At 37.4% G+C, this 21,420-nt stretch overlaps 3 protein-coding genes across 4 annotated transcripts; 1 reads left to right on the top strand and 2 right to left on the bottom strand.

The window, feature by feature from the left end:
- On the top strand, nt 1–1,300 carry LOC18592410 (1-aminocyclopropane-1-carboxylate oxidase 5). The gene is made up of 3 exons (XM_007019139.2): nt 1–206; nt 308–519; nt 621–1,300. The coding sequence occupies exons 1-3, from the start codon at nt 105–107 to the stop codon at nt 1,219–1,221; spliced, it is 915 nt and encodes a 304-aa protein (XP_007019201.2). The 5' UTR covers nt 1–104; the 3' UTR covers nt 1,222–1,300.
- Nucleotides 3,170–13,270, bottom strand: LOC18592411 (NAD kinase 2, chloroplastic). Of its 2 annotated transcripts, none has more exons than XM_007019140.2 (8): nt 12,838–13,270; nt 9,934–11,874; nt 9,209–9,330; nt 8,976–9,117; nt 8,658–8,882; nt 8,361–8,435; nt 8,152–8,253; nt 3,170–3,612 (listed from the first exon to the last, which is right to left on the bottom strand). In XM_007019140.2, the coding sequence occupies exons 1-8, from the start codon at nt 13,021–13,023 to the stop codon at nt 3,409–3,411; spliced, it is 2,997 nt and encodes a 998-aa protein (XP_007019202.2). In that variant the 5' UTR covers nt 13,024–13,270; the 3' UTR covers nt 3,170–3,408. The 2 variants fall into 2 exon arrangements, with proteins under 2 accessions (XP_007019202.2, XP_007019205.2); XM_007019143.2 differs by having other exon boundaries at nt 9,934–11,877; nt 12,838–12,931.
- LOC18592412 (DNA topoisomerase 2-binding protein 1-A) lies at nt 13,979–21,190 on the bottom strand. The gene is made up of 17 exons (XM_018126348.1): nt 20,880–21,190; nt 20,734–20,776; nt 20,529–20,650; nt 20,285–20,392; nt 19,610–19,754; nt 19,439–19,530; nt 18,986–19,079; nt 18,345–18,840; nt 17,955–18,097; nt 17,393–17,724; nt 16,311–16,478; nt 15,759–16,049; nt 15,217–15,636; nt 15,089–15,133; nt 14,906–14,991; nt 14,596–14,686; nt 13,979–14,379 (listed from the first exon to the last, which is right to left on the bottom strand). Exons 1-17 carry the CDS (start codon nt 21,063–21,065, stop codon nt 14,302–14,304), a joined length of 2,940 nt encoding a protein of 979 aa, XP_017981837.1. The 5' UTR covers nt 21,066–21,190; the 3' UTR covers nt 13,979–14,301.

Below are 21,420 nucleotides of genomic sequence, written 5' to 3' on the forward strand. Positions count from 1 at the left end.
TTGAAGTAGCTAAGCATTTCACAACTTCAAGTTATAGTTATACCACTCTCTTTTGCTAGTCTTTCTCTTTCGTTGTGATCTCTCGTTCATTGCTTACCACTTCAATGGCGATTCCCGTGCTTGATTTCTCTCAGCTCAATGGTGAGGAGAGGGCCAAGACACTGGCTCAGATTGCAAATGCATGCGAGGAATGGGGGTTCTTTCAGGTACCCTTTTCTTATTATTAACCGTTGGAAGCAACGGCTTTCGTCTTAGTTTTGTCTATATATGCAAATTCTTAAGGTGTGTGTGATTATATTTACTGCAGCTGGTGAACCATGGGATTCCAGAGGAGCTGCTGGAGAGAGTGAAGAAGGTTTCAACCAAGTTCTATAAGCTGGAGAGGGAAGAGAATTTCAAGAACTCAAAGCTGGTGAATTTGTTGGATGAGACTGGTGAAAGGTTGGAGAATGTGGACTGGGAAGATGTCGTTACTCTCTTGGATGATAATGACTGGCCATCCAAAACACCCGGATTCGAGTAAGTAATATATATTCTATGATCAGTTATTAACAAGTTAGTTCATTAGACGCTTGCTTATGACTGGATACAATATTCTAACTTGTTGACGTTCATAACAGGGAAACCATGAAGGAATACAGATTTGAGTTGAAGAAATTGGCCGAAAAGGTCATGGAAGTAATGGATGAAAACTTAGGCTTACCAAAGGGATACATCAAGAAGGCATTCAATGACGGAGAAGGTGGTGATAATGCCTTCTTTGGGACCAAGGTGAGCCACTACCCACCATGTCCTCACCCCGAGAGAGTGAATGGTCTTCGAGCTCACACCGATGCAGGTGGTGTCATCTTACTGTTTCAAGATGACAAGGTGGGAGGCCTTCAAGTCCTGAAAGATGGGGAATGGGTTGATGTGCAGCCCTTGCCGAACACCATTGTCATCAACACTGGTGATCAGATAGAGGTCCTGAGCAATGGCCGATACAAGAGTGCTTGGCACCGTGTTATGAGCTCCACTGACGGGAACAGGCGATCGATCGCCTCATTTTACAATCCATCCCTTAGTGCCACCATAGCTCCTGCACCACAGCTGGTGGAGAAAACAAACCAACAAGTGGAACAAACTTATCCCAAGTTTGTTTTTGGTGACTACATGTCTGTTTATGTTCAGCAAAAGTTCCTCCCCAAAGAACCCAGGTTCCAAGCTGTAAGGGCCATGTAACAGCCGGAAGATAAGAAGTTAAAAAACTGAGATTAATTTTTTTTTTTTTTTTGCTTTTGTCTTACCTTTTACTTTTCGTTCTTGGCATATGGCCCTTAGTATAATTAAGTCTTGCATGCGTAGCCCTTTCTTTCCTCGAAATTAAAATTCCAGGGAAGGATAGAGAGCTCAAGTGAGTAAACTAGCTATTACTAGGGTGTTTGCTTTTCGAGTTTGGACTGTTTGTGGTGATGAACATGATGAGATGCTCATGCATCTGCTAAAGTTGGTTCTGTAAATTAGAATCATATGTTTAATGAATTCTACTCTTTATTTTAAGCAACAGCTTCCAGAGTTTTTTGACTTCCTAATATATCAGCAGTTGTCCTCCTTCATTATTATTGGATTTTCCTCTCTTTTCTATTATTTAATTTTCACAATTATTTCAGTGAAAACAGATGCCCTCCTGCAGAACATGCATGTACCACATGCATCTCAACACAAGCAGGCGGCACATTGAAAAAAAGGATCAAATTATTTTTGTTTTCTTTCTAATTTAATATATTACTGGGATGCATGTTCCAGTTGGTATATAGAGGAAAAGGACTAAAATTTATCAATCTAATCTCAGATTTTCTAGTTAGATTATCAAAATGGAAAAGAAAGAGACAATCTATGACATATTGCGAGGTACATGATGGATGGTTTTCACTTTCCACTTCAGTCCATGAAATCCATTCTCCACAAAATTGATGAAGCAGCAAGATGACAAGGAAATCCAAGTAAATGTCCAACTAAGGGCACCACTAGAAGACTAATTTCTCCTAGTCAAGTTTTATGTTCTTTTGCTAGCTCAAGTGCACCAGGCCAAGAGCTAGCGGAGACTTATCCCAAGTATTGTTGGGTAACGGAAGGTGATCAAAATGAAAAAGAGAAACAGAACGCAACTATACTATACTCCTACTAGGCTGGGGTAGCTCCATCTGTTTTAATCCTTCATAGAAAACCAAAGGTTAAAGCCCTATCCTTCATTGATCAGTCATCTTATCTTGGGTCATGATTCATGCTCTGCATGGACCATTGAAATACTTTCAACATCGAGTATACCTGGCAATTCGTGTTAACGTGTCAGATACGATTAGACACGAAATACATTAAGGCTAGATACGAACACGACACGTTTAATACTCGTGTTTTAAATTTAAAACTCGTACACGTACATGTTTAATACACGTGTAACAAGACACGACACGATTAACACGTTTATTAAACGTGTCAATATATGACACGACACGACACGATTAATAACACATTTAACATGATTAACACGTTTAACACGATTAAATAAAAATATTTACAATTAAATATAATTTTATTATTTAAATTTAAAATCTATAATTATAAAAATAATTATAATAAAACAAAAATAATAATAACATCAAATAATTACCAAAAGTTAAAAATTAAGATTGAGTATGTATAATTACATTATACCCTTTATAAAATTAAAAAAACTTATTAAAATAATTATTTAAAATTATTTATATAAAATTAAAATAATTTTTAACTATTAACTTTTAATAAGTTAATAAATGTGTCATGTATACACGTTTAAACACGATAACACGATTAAGTAAACGTGTTTAAACGTATTTTTCACATCAGACATGATTAGACACGAAACACATTAATACTAAACTCAAAACCTGTTTAACTCGTATCTTTTCCTGTCGTGTTAAAATATTGTGTTTAAAATTATCAGGTCTAACATCGAAAAACCTTCCTTTATGGCTCTATTGCACCATTCCCACATGAAATTGCAAAAATATATGACAGAAAACTACCAGAAAGAAATACATGTAATTGATCGAGTGGGCATTAATTAAAGCTTTGATACAGAACGTAAACCCGAAGATTAGTTCTTTCATCTCCTACACACCCCCCACCCCCCCCCCCAAAAAAAAAAACCTATAAATAAATTTTGTTTTTTATTTCAAAAGCTGTATGGTAACAGATAGTATTTGTACAATTTAAGGGTGAAAGTTGACCCACTCTACTTTGATGGTGAAGCCTATGTTGGTAATGAATAACATTCACTTTGTATACTAAACCTACTTTAATCCTTCAACTTTATATCTGTACAGCAATTTACATGAAGCTTCATCCTATGATGAAGATGAAGAAACTTGCTACCCAATGTCAGAGGTCTTACAAGGCTTTTTGATCCAATCTCTCATTCCAGTTTAGGCAGCGAATCAAGCTGTGGAACCAATCACCTGTTTGATCAGATTTATTAACAGTTGGAAGGGGGTGCTGGCTCATAGATATTCTGACAGAATGTCCTCGTGAGAGTTGCTGCCTTCTCTTACCATCAAAAGAAACCCAAGCATTACTACGAGCATCATCAGGGATCTGTGAAACCAGAAACAACAATGTTTCAGTGTTTTATATAATGTGCCTAACAAGAATTAGGTAATTTCTCGAAAGACAATATAAGGAGTTTCCGGCAGATACACATTGTGATGACATCTTTAAAGAACTCTCAGATATAAAATGCAATTTCAGTTTGTTTATCTTTATTCATACAATTTTATATGCCTGGTCTAGCAACAAATGGCCTCAGCTTGTGCACAATAAACCCATAACTCTCCACCAGACTATAACCTATATGACAAAGATGAGGAGCAGTTTCAGAAATACAACTTCATTTGTGTAAATTGTATCATTACTTCCATAAAGCTAATTGAGATGCTAACATAGAAAATAGCTAATATTAAAAGCATTACTGAGAAGAGATGACAAAGTAACATCAAATGAGGTATATTAGCTGCAATAAGACCCAAAAAAACTACCCCAATTGAGAAGCTCTCCAAATTGGAATACCATCAAGTTACCCGCAGAAACTTAAAATGCTGTCTTTGTCTGTCTTACTCAATACTAAAATACACCTTCCTTTAAGTTTTTCGGAAGACCCAAAAAATGAAGAATGGTTACAAACAAGAGTCCAACTAGGCCAAATGATTACTTGTCAAGCAACACTCCCTATACTTCAACTTTCTTTACAGCAACTATACCCACAAGCAACTTCCAGCCAGGTATAGCACAGAAATGATTTTATTCTCACATGCCAATTATAAATAAAAAGTTTGATCAGAGGTTTGCAAATAGCGATAAGGGAATCTTCATATAATATGGCAAAGATTGGATATCGCCAAAGATACAGGATTGGCTGGGAACAAGGAAAACAGTAGGCAAGTAGTCCATAGCACTAAATGTAGACCAAGATATTCTAACCGATTTCTGATCCTCAAATGCCCTCTTGGCAACACGGTCTAGTCAAGGCCAAACCCTTATGACTCTATGTCATCGTGTTACAGTAACTTGCTATGATGAACTTTGCTATAGTGCTTTTGTAGCAATACTATGGTTGGTGATCAATTTCATGAGATTCAGATACAAAGTATCCACCGAAATGACAACTGTGGAATATAGATTCATGTCATTGCTTACTTGGTATGAATAGTGGTTTTACACTAAGTAACTAGCTGAAGTGAGCGAGTAACCAAAGAGAGAAAAATTAAAAAAACATTGTTTTATATTTCACAAGGAAGATTTTACAAAGAGATGTGATAATTTAGAAAAACTAATACTTGCCTCTTTCATGAGGAAGGAGTTGCCTTATACAGGCATACATTAGACACACAAAGACACTTGTTACTATACTTTCACATGGATGATAGTAACAAGACATTGACAATGATTAGACAACTTTTACAAAAACTTAAAACTTTAATAAAGTAAATACTATCCTGTCTTGAAAATAGACAAAAGAACACTTCTCACATTCTTCAAAGTGGTACATTATTTGATGCGCTTTTATCTTCTTTCGAGGAGATTCATTTGTCAAAGAAAACAAGTGGACACAACTTTAAGCATTTTGAGGTGGGAAAAGCAGGCATATAATTGTAAACATATTAGTAGAGTAGAAATAGATTCCCTTGGCATGCACCTCAAAGATGGACAACATATTGCTCAGCCACACATTACTCAAGAACTACAGAATTTCCTAGATGAACCCCTCATGGAGAAACAAGTCCAATAGTTCCTTAGAATTGTCAATTACATGAGTGAGTTCATCTCAAATCTCACAAAGATCTGAAGTACTCTCAAGATAATGTTAAAAAAGATTCTCTAGCACAGTGGACTTAGAAACAAATAAGAGCAGTACAGATTCTCTAATCTACTGTCCAATCACTTCTTACCCTGCGGATTCCTCACATGGGAAAAGAATCCTTCAGACCGACAAAAGTAACAAGTATTGGTCCATATTTCTACTCAAAGAAATTGATAGCAAAAGAAAGATATACAAATACAAAAGTGGAAGTTCAAAGAAATACTTGCAGTTAAATATGGGATTCATAAGTTCGAGTTCTATCTCATTGGCCACCATTTCACTGTGGAATCAAACATGTCAACCTTTGATCACATGCTTAACTTAAAAAAGAAAACCCTTCCCAATGCACAACTACTCAGATGGCCTCAATGGTTTTCATGGTACACATTCACTTTTAAGCATATAAAACAAAAAGACAATGTCGGTCCAGACATGCTCTCAAGGCCAACTTCTCATTCATCTTAGAAACTCTCCTCCTCAAAGATCATTCCAATCATTGCCATGATGAGTTCTTCAAGAGCCTCTTCTTCTATTGTCCCTCCAGAGGACAACAGTTACCCTCTTGATCCAAATAACGTTCCAAAAATGGAAAACAACCTCCCCTGGATCAACTTCCACCTAAACTTTTACATTAATCATAAGCAGTTCTTTCCATACTCATGCCTACCTGCTCATACTCAAGTATCAAAGCCAAATCCTTCGAAGGTTTTGAGATACATCAATCCAACCTATTGGGGTGCATCCTAAATACCCCTTCATCCATCCATTTTACATCCCTGTTTGACACTGGATATTCTTCCTAAAAGAAACTCTCTGTTTTTTGTGCTATTTATGCCATCTCTACTACATCGCCTTAGAATTCTCACTTACCTTTTTCATCTAAACACCCCGTAAAATCCAGAACATGGTCTAGCCCCAGAAGATACCCCATAGACCCCAATGAGAATTTCAAACACTTCCTTGGTTCAAGCCCATACTTATTTGGAGGCAATGACTCACAACATCTGCAAGGCAAAACAGGTACTACCCTATCCCACAAATTATCATCACCTTTCATCGCCCTTGCTATTACATGAGCACTATTCAATACTTCCCTTATACTGCCATCCTTTGCAGCCAAGGTTATTCCCTCCATGATGGAATTTTTGAACATTCTCAGGAATATATTGAAGTCCAAAGACAGCTCTGTAAACTAAACAGGATCATATTCTCAGAGATATGGACTCATTCACAAGCCACTGCACCTTGGAGAGACTATCCAGACTATGCCAAACAGCTCAATATAGATAGGCATATCTATGAGCAGCAATGCACAAATCCAACAATACGACCACTCCTCCCAAACTTTAAGTTTAACATTTCCCATTTGAAACCAGTTGAAAGGGATCCATATTGGCAACCACCGCCAATCCAGGACCTACAACCAGAACCAACCATTTATTGGGCAGATTCCTAAGCCCTGTATGACCTTGGTGAAGAGTGAAGACTTCAATCCCAAAGACTTCTTCGTGAACGAAGTACAAGGACCAGTTAAACACACAAAGAAACATATCAATCCTAATCAAGCTTCTTCCAGTTCTACCCAACCCGACCCCATGGACCATGGCATTCCCTGACCAGGAAATGATAATTTCCCATCAAAAATGGCTTGAACATTTGGGATATAATTTTACTCCTAGAGTAGATAATTCCCATCTTAATCTCCCAAATGATAGTGATTAAGAGACTCCCCACTCTAAAATATGTATAAGAATACAAGTATATTAAGTATGCTCTACTAGTGTGTTTACAAGTGTGGCCCGCCTTGTCCACCTCAAAATACTTGAAGTTGTGTCCTCTTGTTTTTCTCAACAAATGGGTCTCCTCAAAAGATAAAGGCACATCAAAGAACATGCCATCTTGAAGAATGTGCCACTTCAAAAGAAGTGTTTTTTTGTCTCTTTCCAAGACAAGATAATATTTACTTTATTAAAGTTGTAAGCCTTTGCAAAAGTTTAGTCATTGTCAATGTCATGTTACTATCACCAAGGTATAGCAGCAAGTGTCTTCGTGTGTCCAATGTGTGCCTATAAAGGGAAAATCCTTACTCACAAAGGAGGCAAGTTTTATTTTTCCAAGTTATCACCTCTCTTAGCAAAATCTCCTCTGTGAAATATAAAACTATATTTTTCTAAGTTTTCTCTCTTTGGTTATTGTCTCTCTTTAGCTAGTAACTTAGTATGAAACCACTATTACTCCAAGTAAGCAATGGCATGAGTCATATGCTCTACAGTTGCCACTCTAGTGGATCCTTTACATTAAAACCTCATGAAATTGATTACCGACCATGGTATCACTGTAGAAGAAGCGTTGTAGCAAGGTTCATTGTAGCAAGTTACTCTAGTACAATGGTGTAGAGCAATAAGAGTCCAGTCTAGACTAGACCATGTTGCCAAAAGGGCGTTTGAGGGTCAAAAGTAAGTTAGGATACCTTGGTGTACACTTAGTGCTACGGACTACTTGCCTATGGCTTACCTTGTTCCCAGCACCAATCCTGTAACTTACAAGCACTAACCATAATATACTACAAAAAAGCAACAAACTTTATCTAATACATCAGATGAGCAATGACATACCCACCGGAAAAATAAAACATGGAGCTAGTTTGACCAATTAAAGCAAATATAGTATATAAGTTTAAACCAAAAGATAAAAAAAATTTACTAGATTCTTATTTGTGGAGAAAAAAAATTTCTACGATTATCTACGAGTGGTCTTTCTTATGTGAATAACTTTACCTTCAATTCAAGCCTTGCAGAATCAGGAAGTATAACTGGTCTAAATGAGAGGGAATGTGGGCAGATAGGTGTAAAAAGCATGCAAGGAACGTTTGGATGAACCTGCATTTGCAACAGTTTGTTGTTACTTACAGAATAAACATGATACTCAACATGGTCTATATATTATAAACCTCATATGTGTCTCTGAACTTGAAAGGACAACCTACCATGGAACCTCCAGCAGCTGTAGAGTAAGCAGTGCTCCCAGTAGGTGTGGCTACTATGACTCCATCACCTTGCACCTAAAAGCACATTTTTTATTAAATAAAATCATGGGAAAATTAAAAAAGATTGACCATCTTTAAAGCTATATAAGATAAGTATTTAACATTTAATGCATGGATGCATTCAATGCATAGATAGCAGCAGGTGCGAAGTAGTTATAATCCATGAGAGCAAGCATAACTCACTGCTTATGTGACAATTGAGGCTTAAATTTTCTTTATTAAAAGAAGTTAACTAACCTTTGTTATAAGTCGGTCATGTTCATAACATTCAATCTTAGAAAGGTACGGATTAGAACCACGATCGACAACGACCTCATTCAGGACATCAAATACTTTTCCTGGCACTGCTTTACCATTTCGAAAAATTTCACACTGTAGGCGCATTCTAAGAGTTATGTAAACACCATCTGCCGTGTTATTACCATGGATGACCTGCATCAAGTCTTGCCTGTAGTCTTCAAACTATATTAATCAAAGGTAAAGAGATTAAAAAAATGGGCAATAATGAGGACATCCAATATCCAGTAACAAAAATCAGATAACTGAGCAACTTACAGTGTGGGAAGTGAGAAATCCAAGAGATCCAAGATTAAATGATACAACAGGTGGTACAGCACCTCTAAATAAATTTGATGCATGCAATATAACCCCATCTCCACCCAAGCATGCCACAAAATCAACCCTCTCATGCAGATCACTGTCATACGAGCATAGAACAAGCAGAATCCCAATCAGGCATGAGGAATAGTAGACTATCAACTCTATTGCACAATAAATCATAAAGGTACCTGACATCTTGACTATAAAAGGTTTGGACAAATCCGAACCCAGGGATTCTAGCAAATATGTCATGGACATCAGGTTCAACAAGGACATTCATTTTTTCTTGATAATACAAAAAAGAAGCAACCTGCACATCAAACACAAAAATGCAGTTAGAACTGCTACTTATCAAACAAGCAACTGCAGAAGCACATATTTAATATATGCTAATCAATCACAGATAAAAAAAAAGAGATAATTTCCAGCTGGAAGTTCAAGAAACTATCATGTTCAAGTTAGACTTGGAGGATGTTGCTGTATTATGCTTTACACTGACAGCCAACATAATGATCCTTCTTAACAACCTTATGGCAGCCATACCTTACCTCAAACAAGAAGTCACTACTGAAACCATTTAAAAAGTTCCTAACAATTGGAATAATCAATGCAGCAATAGAAACAGCGATCATATTGGGACTTTAAAACTAAAACCAATTCAAATAAAAGCCCAACAGTTGGAACAATCCCTGCATGCAAAGGTCGAGGCTACAAATGTCTACATTCTGCACCATCAACAGCCTCAGAATTTATAAATGCTGAAGTCAGTTTGATTCCATTTTCAGATTATACAAGAATACACACCAACAGACTTAAAATATGACTGAAATAAAAAATATTTTGGTAGTTATTTTTAAAGTGTATGGAGGCAATTATGGCCAACAATGAAAAAAAAAAAATCTTCAAATGGTACCTCTTTAGCTTCTTCCATTAGTTCAGGCCCCAGCTTCTTTAACAGTAATACAGTCTTTGGTGTAGACTTCCACATAAGCATCTGTTGCTGGGTGCTAGGATGAGTGAAGGCCAAGGAGGATTCAGTTACCTTTTCCCTGGTACAGGAGAACCCATCTGTCCGCACTAAAAACATCTCTGCTTTCTTTCGTGACTGCACTCTTACAACACCAGTTGCAGAAGCACACATGTCTCCCTCAATCGATCCCAATTCATCATCATTTGAATCTGAGAAGGCCTTACCATTGCTCTTCTGTCTCTTGCTAAACGAGGTAGATGTAACATGCTCATTGAAATTCCCATCTAACGTTGCAGCTTTGGTTTCAGTCATGGAATACCTTTCCCCTTCAACAAATCCATTCACTTTTGTGCTACTGGTAGCATAACTACCACCATTCAAGTACTTTCCTCTGCCAGCAGCAGTACTGTGATGCTCTTGCGATTGATTTGTAGCACTAAACAATCCATTGGAACTTCCTGCCTCTGCAAGCTGGGATTTAGCATTAGCATGAACCACCTTGTTTCCCCATGCTGCTCTAGTAGATGTTTCTCTTGAAAAAGGCAGGGTTTCTAATCTTTTGAGCTGATGATTGAAATACATTGGAGGAGAGATCTTTTTACTTCTCAGAAACATGGACATTTCTTTTCTGGAGAAAATATTGCAAGGAGGAATCTGAGCCTTTAGAGGATCAATATTCTCAAAGATGTTTATCATAGTTCCTTCCGCATTATCAACTGCTTCCTCTGATGTCATAACTTGGCTGGAAACAAGGTCATTGTTGGCCCCACAAATTCGCTGATCTTCTTTATCATTGTCTGAGAAGACTTCATTCTTATGTGCTCCATTTGAACCATGACTCACATTCAATGTCTCTTGTAACTTGAGCTTTTCTTCCGAACTCGAAGATGCCTGCATTTCTCCTGATCCATTTGCAGCTTTTGAAGGTGTATCACTGGGACTCATAGACTGATTTGAGACAAACTGAGATGCAAAGCGAGTCATGTACTGCCGCCATCTAGAGACCATTGCGGAAGTTCTCCATACTCCTTCCTTACTATGGAGATAGATGGGCTTTTTATTGAAATCTGAAACCAAAGATGCAAACTTCTCAACCTGCTCCATTGATGGTGCAGTTCCAACCTCAATTGGAATTTTTACAAACTCAACTTTCCCAGAAGAAATAGCATCATCCATGGCTGCTTGATAAAAATTATCCTTAACAATCTCAGCTCTTAGATCAACAATGGTTTTAAATCCCTTTTCAATCAACCACTTCAGGCCTTCCTCTGTTACTTGACCACCCCTCCAAAATGCTATCTCACAATCTTTTGACTCTATCTCTTCTTTAGATGTAGACAAACAAACAGGTTGCCAGTTTGCAAACAATGTATGGCACGGATGCTCATCCTTGCGTGGAAAACCCAAATCATAACAAGCATTCTTCAACCTTTGCAACTTCCTCCAAACATTCAGGCTTCGAAAATCATCAGGTGTCAAATAGTTCTCCAGGGCAACATGTAAGCTCTCACAACACCTCTTCATCTCACTCCGGAAAAGAGCAAGTGGTGGAAGCTTATCATCCATCACACTTATATCTGCCATACGAAAATTATTCATAATTGAGACTCTTCCTGAAAGAACATCCTCTCTTCCTTTGTTTAAGAGAGATAGCATGCAACCAAGCACAGACACAATCTTATCCTCCACTAATGGTTTTTCCTCTGGTGTGAAATCATACGAAACAATACATTCACCCGTCAATGGATTGCATAAAGTGTCCATCAAAGCAGCATGGAGCCTTTCAGCTGTTCTAAAAATTCTACAATAAGCCTCGACTTCTGCTATATCCCCAGGAACCGGACCAATCCAACGCAACTGCGATACATCATGTGACTGGATAGTCTACTAATCCAAAGAAAAAAGTGTCAGACAATGAAAGAAAAACATAAGTCACTATTTCCTCTATAAGATTAAAAAAGGCAAGCCAAAAAAAAAAAAAGGGAAATAGTCTGCTAGACCAGGAGTAAAGAAAAATGCAGCTATTTACCTCGGATGTACTTGCTACCACTTACTAACATTAGCATCATAAAACAGACATGGAATCACAAAAAAAAAAAAAAATCTTTGAGAAGGATAATCTTGAGCAAGTATTATCACTGTTTCACCATACTCCACAGATATACATAAGGGGAATGTAGTTAATTCACCAGAGGATATAGTCAGTAGTCACAATGGAATATCAAGAATCACTGTCCATGATTCCGAATGGGCTTAATAAAATGCTTGAAAGAATTGAAAGATCTTCTCTTCCTTTTAAAGCTAGTTGCTGCTCTTTCATTCATATATTAAATAAACCCTAACGAACCTCTTCAAACCAGTGTTGATATGTGTGTATTTTAACAGACACAACGAACAAAGTAAGAAGAAAATGATAGCTGCAACAGAAATCACCAGCCTTTTTACTCAAAAGAGGTATGAACTATTACACAATTATAAATTTGAGAAATTGCACAAGCAAAGATCAATACAACAAAACCCCGCATCGAGCTCTTTCAAAACATATGAAACCAATATAAAATAGACAGCCAATATTAAACTCTTAGATCAGTATTATCCTTAAGGATGCTTAAAACATTATCATGGACCAAGCACAATGCTTAATACAATGTTGATCAAAGCCAGAATCATTTCACCAAAAATAATAGTACTAACAGATTAGATAACACCAGTCCAAGACTCTATGTCGGTCATTTCATCGAACAATACGTTTAAACTTGAAATTGAAATAAAAGAAAACAAAGAAGAGAAAAAGAAAAAACCAAGTGAGAGGAAAGAGAGAAGAGAATGAATTGAAAGGAAATAAACCTGAGAGTCCAGACCCAGATTGAAGGAAAAAGACTTGGATAACTCCGCCCTCACTACAAGCTTCAGCCTTTTCCTTACCACCACTTTCCGCTTCAACCCGAATCCGAGTCCAAAACCGGACACCTTGCTCTCTCTACCGAACTTAAAGGGGGGTGACAGGCCGACCACCGGAGACAACCTCTTCATGTCGACGATAGCCACGTGGCAGACGTCGAGGCATTCCACCACACGGGAAAAGTTTGTAATATTTGGTTCTGTTTTATTTTTTTGGGTGGGAAATGGGGGGTATTACTAATTACTAATGTTGTTTAAAGTTGGGAACTGTTTGGTAGTAAAAGCATTTTGTGTGGATGATGAGACGAATAATTGTTGTGGATAATACCGATAGGGGAAAACGTTGAGATTTTGGATTTTTGTAGTGATATTATTGGCTCTTGATGTGCTACTGCTGCCTTCTTCTCTTCATTTTTTCTTTTTTTTTTTTAAAGAATTTCGATTTTGTTTTATGCCGTCTCTCTCTCTCTCTAGCCTTTGTAAGCGTTTGTTTGTTTTCTTTCTTCCTCCAGCCTGCAATTTTTCTTTTCCGGTTTTTCTATAATATTATAGATATGAAAATCAAAAAAAGATAAATCTCTAAACATTTTCTTATACATATTAAAAATACAAAAAAGCAAAAATTTTATTCATAAAAAGATAATTATACACGAAGCCCCCTTTCTCTTATAAATAATGCAATAGCTCTATTAATAAACTTCTAAAGATTTTTATCTATTGATATGCTCCATCCTCGTTGCCATCGCTGCCCCTTCCTGAAAGTACTTGACGTGAATCATATTAAGAACGTATACACTCTACAAAATTGAAATTCGATACATTTTCATATCACTTTATTATGAAATTTTTTTTATTTAAAAAAATAAAACACATTTTTTACAATTTTATTAAAAAATTTGGACAAGACAACCCTTATCTGGTTGAAGGAAAAGAACACGGGGGAAAGAAAAGGAGCTTGCGCTTTTCACTATTTTTCACCCTATTGTTGCTTTCCCTTTAGCCTTTCCTAATGCCTCCCATTGTCACATGTCAGTCTCCGAATACATACGCAGTGGATAAAACGATGTCACATCCAAGAACTACAAACTTGTCGTCATTTTCCAGTTCCCATCGGAACTCTCAGCACCGAAATAGTAATTCACAAGAACAAGAATAACCAGTTAGAATACACAGAATTTGCACATTATTTTGGATCAATAAATGAACTTCTACATGCTACAAGTGCATTTATGTACAACAGTACAAAGTGTTGCAATTTCCTTTGCAGTATCTCCCTATTGAAGCATGTACATTAGCAAGGTTATAAACTTGATGGATGCATCAGCGTGAGAGCAAACCTGAGCTACTCATCAAACTTCATTTGGTTGCCAGTATCAAGTCTACCGCTTCCAAGGGTGGACTTCCAGCGCTTCAGGCCATGCTACTCCGGGTTCGAACTCTGTCTATAAGCATTTGCCTGCCCGACAAATCTTCTTCATAACCCACAACCTGCATTTGCCAGCATTAAGCCCTAAATTTATGATGGTAAATTAGACGGGGAGAAGAGGGGCTTGAGCCTGAAAGTTGGGACGACTTTTTTTTTTTCCCTCTCAAGGTCACTAATGTCAGGTCCATGTAAAGACCTTTACAGATTTTAAACTCACTAAAAAACTACTGAAATAGAGGGAAAGTAGAAAAACTTTTGAGGAAAGTGAGATCTGAAACCTGAGACTCAGTTTGTGTTTCACTGAAACCATCATATAGGCCGGCATTCCCATCTCCAGAATAACTGCAGGTTTCATCTTTTTTCACAGTCCTGAAAAAAGCAGAAGGTCAATAGGAGATGAGAATGAAGCAATATTTCCTGCTATAATGAAAAAATAATTCCACATTGGCCTTGCTTTTGTCCCAAAATTCAGTAGGTTCTTTATTTGGCTGTAGCAGGCACATGCAAGGAAATCAAGACTAGTTCATCCGTTAGTATTAACATGCTATAAGCAACAATAATTATTTGGTAATAATATAGAGTACTGACCGGTTTAACCAATGTCTAGATAACCCAATAACAGAATGAGAGTCAGTATGGTCTTGACAAAGGCCCGTACGATCAGATGAAAAGATCTGTTCTACCATCAAGGATTGATACCAATGCAGAAACATATATAAGAGATGAAAAGTAGACATTTTAATAGTGGAAAAATCAACAATACAAGGATACACTTTTATCACACCCATTCCTCTCTGGTGACTTCTGATCATGAATCTTATGAAAAAGAAGCAGAGATAAAATGAGTCAACCAATCAGCAAACAATTAGGTGGTAAAGGCAGGGGACATCAATATTCACCTTACTAGTTTGCTCAAGTAAGTCTTCTATAGCAGCCGCTACATCAGGCAAAACTTGAGCAGCTTCCCCCACAATTTTTGATTTGTTGTTTTCAGTAGAATTCTCGTTCAAAACAGGCTCGCATAAATGTACTACAGAAGCAAGCAGACCATTTTGATCATCTTCTTCCATGCACCTTGCTCTTTTAAGATGAACATTTGATTGTTCGGCCTCATCTCTACCACCAATAATACTTTCAATTTTACCACCAAGAGTTTGTGTTCTCAGGTCCTGTGATTGAGTCATAAACTGAGACGGAATGTCTACAGACATCATTTGAACAGCTTGTGTTGGAAATTGGCTCACGGTGCATAATCCTGCCTCTCGATCTTGAGCAGTAACTTCTTTTGGGAAAAATGGATCCAGAGAAACAACTTTATTCTGAACAGTACAAATTGCACCCATTTATTTCCGGGGGAACAGAGAAACATACATAAACTCTGGGCAGACATGTTTGCCACTGCACAATTGCACAAATGAGACAGAGAGAATCAGAAACATACCTGACTCACACATTCATATATCCACTCTGCTGTAACTGAGTATATTCCCCATTTACATGCAGCCTCATATTTTGGTCCACTAGTGAACTTGCATAATAAATGGGTCACCTTTTTTGTAAGTTTTTCCACAAACTTGGCTCCAAGAATAAAGCACAGATTTCTTAACAGCAGTCTATCCTTCTCTTCATATTGTGAAACACAAAACCGAAAGCTTTTAAACCCAGGAAAAGGAATTTGACAGGGAAGTGGTGAATAAAGAATGTGACAACCAACATCAAGCAAGCATCCATCCTAAATACCAAATTTCCATCAGCATTGACAAGAAGATGACACCGAAGAAAGATAATACAACCAGATATTATTCAGACCGAAGCACCACTTTCTGTTCACTAGTTAAAAGAGATAATGAAACATGATAGTTTAAAGTCAAAAAGAAACCAAAAGGAAACAGTAGTTGCAGTGGTTGCAACAGTAGTAAACAAATACAGAATATTGCACCTTATGTAATGGGAAAAAGGCATATCATGGCCAAAGAGGAAGTTTCAAGCATACCTCTAAACAAGATCGGACCCAATGAGTGGAAACATAAGTAATTTGGGAATCAATGATAGACCTGGATATCACACCATGACACTCGATAATGAAATTCACACTCTGTTTAACATGATCATCAACAACCTCTCCTCCACCTTGATCCACCCATTCAACAATTTCAGCTCTCTGGCAGAAGAAATCCAAAGCTTAGAAAATTGAAATAAACACTAGAAAAGTCACCTTTGGAAACTTAGAAAGAGACAGATTCAAAGTAAGAAAACATACCAGAGAAACATGAATACAACATGCTAGAACATTTCAAAGATGGCAGTTAAATACCTAAGAGTACAACAAAACCAAGGGGGTTTTAAATAGTTATCAACTCATTGCTATGAGAAGGTGCCTCTTACTTGAAAGGAGGAGGTTCAGAATTTTTCTAGTTACTGGATTGGGGCATCCCCCATTGACCAAGTGCAAGAGTAAAGTGCCCTTTGTTCCTCCACAGCCTTCTCCAGTCTAAAATTTTGTTTGAGGGACTATAAGGCAATTCCCTACTTCAATTGTGTAATGCAATTGCTTAGCAAAAGAAAATCTCAACAAAGATACCCTTCTATGGGCAAAATCAGTTCTACAGATATCTCAAGAAGAATTGATACAAAGAAAAGCACAGCATACACATTTTAGCTCACAAAGAGAGTTTGACTCACATAAGATGCCTATATCTACTAAGTTCACACCAGCCCAACAATCTGCAAATCAAGCATATATTTCAAGGCCCAACTCAAATCTAATTCCCTAGCCAACATGATCAACTTGACCAGCTTACTCCCGGAGTCAACACATAAAGTTAAGTCCTCTTCTCTGTAAAGGTGAATGGATTCAGGAGGTTATTTTCTCAAGCATAAACTCTCTTGGAAACCTTTAAGCATGCTGTTGCATACTTATGGTGAGTATTAGTAAGTTTTTTTCTTTTTCCAAAATTTCTAGAGTATATATCTTCTTGAAAGACATATCAACATTTTAAAAATTAGAATCATCTCAAAATTTGCAACCAAAATGTCATGCTAAGGCGCCATTATTTTATAGGGAAAAATTCTTACCCTATCTTCAGGAAATGAATTTGAAAAGCAAAATAATTTCCCCTTAAATACAGTTGATGACATCCCATTCTTAAGATTTAGGACTATGGAGCCGCAATGCTGCTTCTGCCAACCATTATTGGTACTATTTACTGTAGGAGGTACGCCTTGCTTGGATGATCTTACAGTGGCTTCCAAAGACTTGTCACCATTCCTGTTGATTTTCGTCTTATCATCTAGATTGTCCCCTAAAAATGATGACATTCCAGTTCCAGAGTTTGCAAGAACCGAGGATTTACTTTGATTAGAACTGACCATTCCTATCACCGCTCCTTTGACAGACTGTACAGAATCTGTGCAAGCAAGCATGGTTATAAGTTATACAGCATGAAAATCATGAATAACAAAAGCTATTAAGAGCTTACTGATGATAACTGTTAATTCAAACAACCCAAAACAAAATTTTCATCTTTTTATGGTAAAGAAATATCAAAAATAACAAAACGCATCCTGCATGAACGTGAATTCAGGAGAAGATACACACACAGACGACCAACGTGATTGACTTCAGAGATTTAGCAACCTTTAGGAAGTAGTAAGTCATATGCAATGTGCCTCTGTTGAACAGGGATTTCTTTCTTTTGACGATCACAGTCTTCAAGCCAGTTGCTTTTTACCACATGCATGACACCTGAAGCTGCAAAGCTTCTTACCTCTTTCTTTTCCCTAACAAGCATGTAAAAGAGAAAGCTTTATGCAAATAGGGAAAGATAGTCCACAAAATCAACATGGTCACTGGATAGCCAATGCAACAAAAGTATCATCACACTGAGCCCACGAGATGTTAAAGCATGGCTTGCAAAGCCTGATATAAATAGAACCCAAAGGAGGAAAATTCAATGGAGAAAAGAAAAGAAGAAGAAACAAAGAAATAATTTCATAACTTTGTTTGTTAAAAAGAAGAAATACTTACACTTCAGATGGAGTCCCGACAACTATATGTGTCAATTTATCATTGCATGACATATACCGGGATCCACCACCTCTACGCACCATCATAACCAGCTTACGCATCTCAGAAGCTTCAAAGCCAACAAGTGAAATTCTACAGTCTGACAAGTATAGATCATTGTCTTCCGATTCAGAGTCATTGGCAACACAACCATCAAGCTTTGTTTCATTAGAGGGCTGCAAAGTTGGTGCTTCACCACCATCCTCTTTAACAATGACCTGAGCATCTGATACCATAGAAGGGATGTTCTGCGAGAGAGTAGCTTCAAGATCTGGATCTCCCACTCCAGTAGGAGGCACGGTGGACAAATTAAATTCACTAATCATTGAGGATGTTGCAGACAAAGAACTTCCTCTAAACTTGTCTTGACTATGCTGTGTTGACAAGGAACCACTCACACTTTTCTTTGAAGATGAACAGCCACCCTGGACAGGATAGGACTCCTCATTAAGACATGCTACCCACCAGGGACAAAAAGGATTATTCACGGTCAGATACAATGTCTATAATCAGTGATAATACATGGTTGTACAAATAATGTCGAGGATGTCATGAACTCATGAGTGCTAGAACTTAACATTATTAATAACATAAAGCATTACCTCGTCTAGCAATGGATTGGTCAAACCATTTCCGAACTACAATATGAACGTGGCCCCATCTTCGGGCAACTTTATACTTGTCACCTTCAGGAGCTTACGGAAAGTCAAGATCACAAATGAATGACATTCAGAAAGCTAAGAATCAATTTTTCCGCACAGAAGTGGCCATGGATGGTTATTCTGAGATGAGTTCATGATGGAAGTAAAATGCTGATTAAAGACTGAGGTGAAATGCATAAACATCAAACAGATGCAACAAAACTACAAACGGCTTGAAAACTGACTAATATTCCTTGAAAAAAATGAGTAGACGGCTTTATGAAATTTGCATAAATAGATCTAATACTGCATTACTGACTTGAGTATGTTGCTCATGTTCTTATAGAGTGGAAACCAAGAATAAGAAACTAATAAAATCAATTCTTATGTCTTAAGGGACAATGTCAAGGATATATCACAAATCAAATGTGTGCACTTCTTGGTGAGTTCAGCCGAATATTTTCCACCATTTTGTATGATAAGCTTTTCAATCTCCTTTCGCTCATCTGAGAGGTTGAGAATATTAGAATTCAATGATTAAGTTGACTGTCACAAGCAGGGCCAATAGGTAGCTGACATTACAACCTGCAGGAATTCTGGTAACACAGATAGTCAATCCAGAAAAAGGAAGAACCCTGTATGACTCCTGAGGAACAACACGGTGCTCACCCCAGCATTGATATAACCAATGAAGAGTAACAATTGGTTTCTTTAAAACATTTAAAGCCCACTGCACAAATAGAAAATAATTAGTGATAGTATCTCATAAAGTGATGTACAATCTGTGACTTCTTTGTAATAATAGCTTCTCCAAGAAACTCCAAATATAATCAATCTCAAGTCCACAGTCCGATAAACAGGATTTATTCAAACTCAAATTCAGAACATAATGTCCACAAAACTATAAAGGTGTTACTACAATATTCCACAATGAGAAGAGCCATTTCCTGTTACCACTTTCAGGTGTGTTTTCAAGCTTTTCCTCCCACATATGTGCAGGGTCCTCCAATATGTGAGCAGACAGGGATATATACCTGTTTACCTTCTCACCTAACTCAAGTTGGAAAAGATTTTTGAATAATATTATCATAACTGATTCCACTATGATGTATTCTAAGTTCACAAAACCTACTAGCTTTTAAAAATATTAAAGCCCTAACAGTGAGCTCTTAAAAGCATCAACCAAGCAATGGATGCACACTTAAACGTGACACATGCAGGCAGGAGAGAGAGGGAGAATTATATTTACAAGCACCAAACCTTATACTTTGCAGCTAGAACATTCTTTACAACGACGAAGCTAACATCTAAAGATGCTTTAGTGTGCAATACTCCCCCCATGGCTGTGACTAATTTTTCAATCTTAACCTGTGACCAATAATCATCATAAGAAACATCAAAATTCGGGTATTAAATAAGTAATTCAACTAGATAAGAGCTTATCAAAAAATAATCAACTAGATAAGAATCGACTTGTTAACACAAACCCCAGCAATTGCAATACCTTTTCATCCATGTCGAAACCAGATGCTAGTACTTTGAGGCCGTCCATTGCAAGGCAGCAAGTAAATCCTTGTTTAGGTAAAGCTCTATTTTCTTTTGCACAGGAAAGCACGCATTGAGGACCTGAGGCCAAATCACAAAAATTTTCACCAATAAATTATCAAGCACCGTAATTTTGAAAAAGTCATTGACAACTCGAAATGCACCTAGCAAATTACAGCCTTTGGCTCTGAGATCCTCAAATTTCTCCTGCAAAAAAAAAAAAAGAAATCGATTAAATAAAATAAAGACATTTAAAAATAATTTCAAATACTTTGTAAAATGAAAATGGCGGGAAACAAAAGGAGATTACGTGATCAATGGAAGAGATGACGTGGAAGTCATCGGGGCCATTTCGAGAAGGGTCACAACAGAGGAAGACTTGGGCTCCGCTATCCTTGAGAACGCCGTGAAGCTTGTCGAATACTTCGGGGGGAACGAGGTTACGTGACATGAACACGCTCGATCCCTTGAACGCCTTTGTCTTCAGCATCATCATCTTCTTCTTCCTTATCTCTTGAATTTTCTTTTACGGTTGGTCTATTAAAGAGAGAGTTGAGCAGAGTTAGGTTTTCTGAGACTGCTGGTCCGTTTGAATTTGGGGAAGAAAAGAACTTTTGGGAACGGGAGAAGGGAAATGGGAAATGGGAAAAAACGCGGGAAGGGTATGAGTTTATATCATGGGCCGAAATGGATTGTTGGTTTGCGCTTTGTTTGTTGTTTTGGGTCAACAGGACGCTTACTGGGCCCACCCAAGGTTTGGATCCAGGTCTTTCCCTTTATGATAATCCTTTCCTAGCAATCTTCTTCTCCATATTTTAGCAGCGGAAGATAAAAAGAAGAAAAAAACAAGT

This window comes from Theobroma cacao, chromosome 8 (genome assembly GCF_000208745.1).
Source record: "Theobroma cacao cultivar B97-61/B2 chromosome 8, Criollo_cocoa_genome_V2, whole genome shotgun sequence".
Classification (NCBI taxonomy): Eukaryota; Viridiplantae; Streptophyta; class Magnoliopsida; order Malvales; family Malvaceae; genus Theobroma; species Theobroma cacao.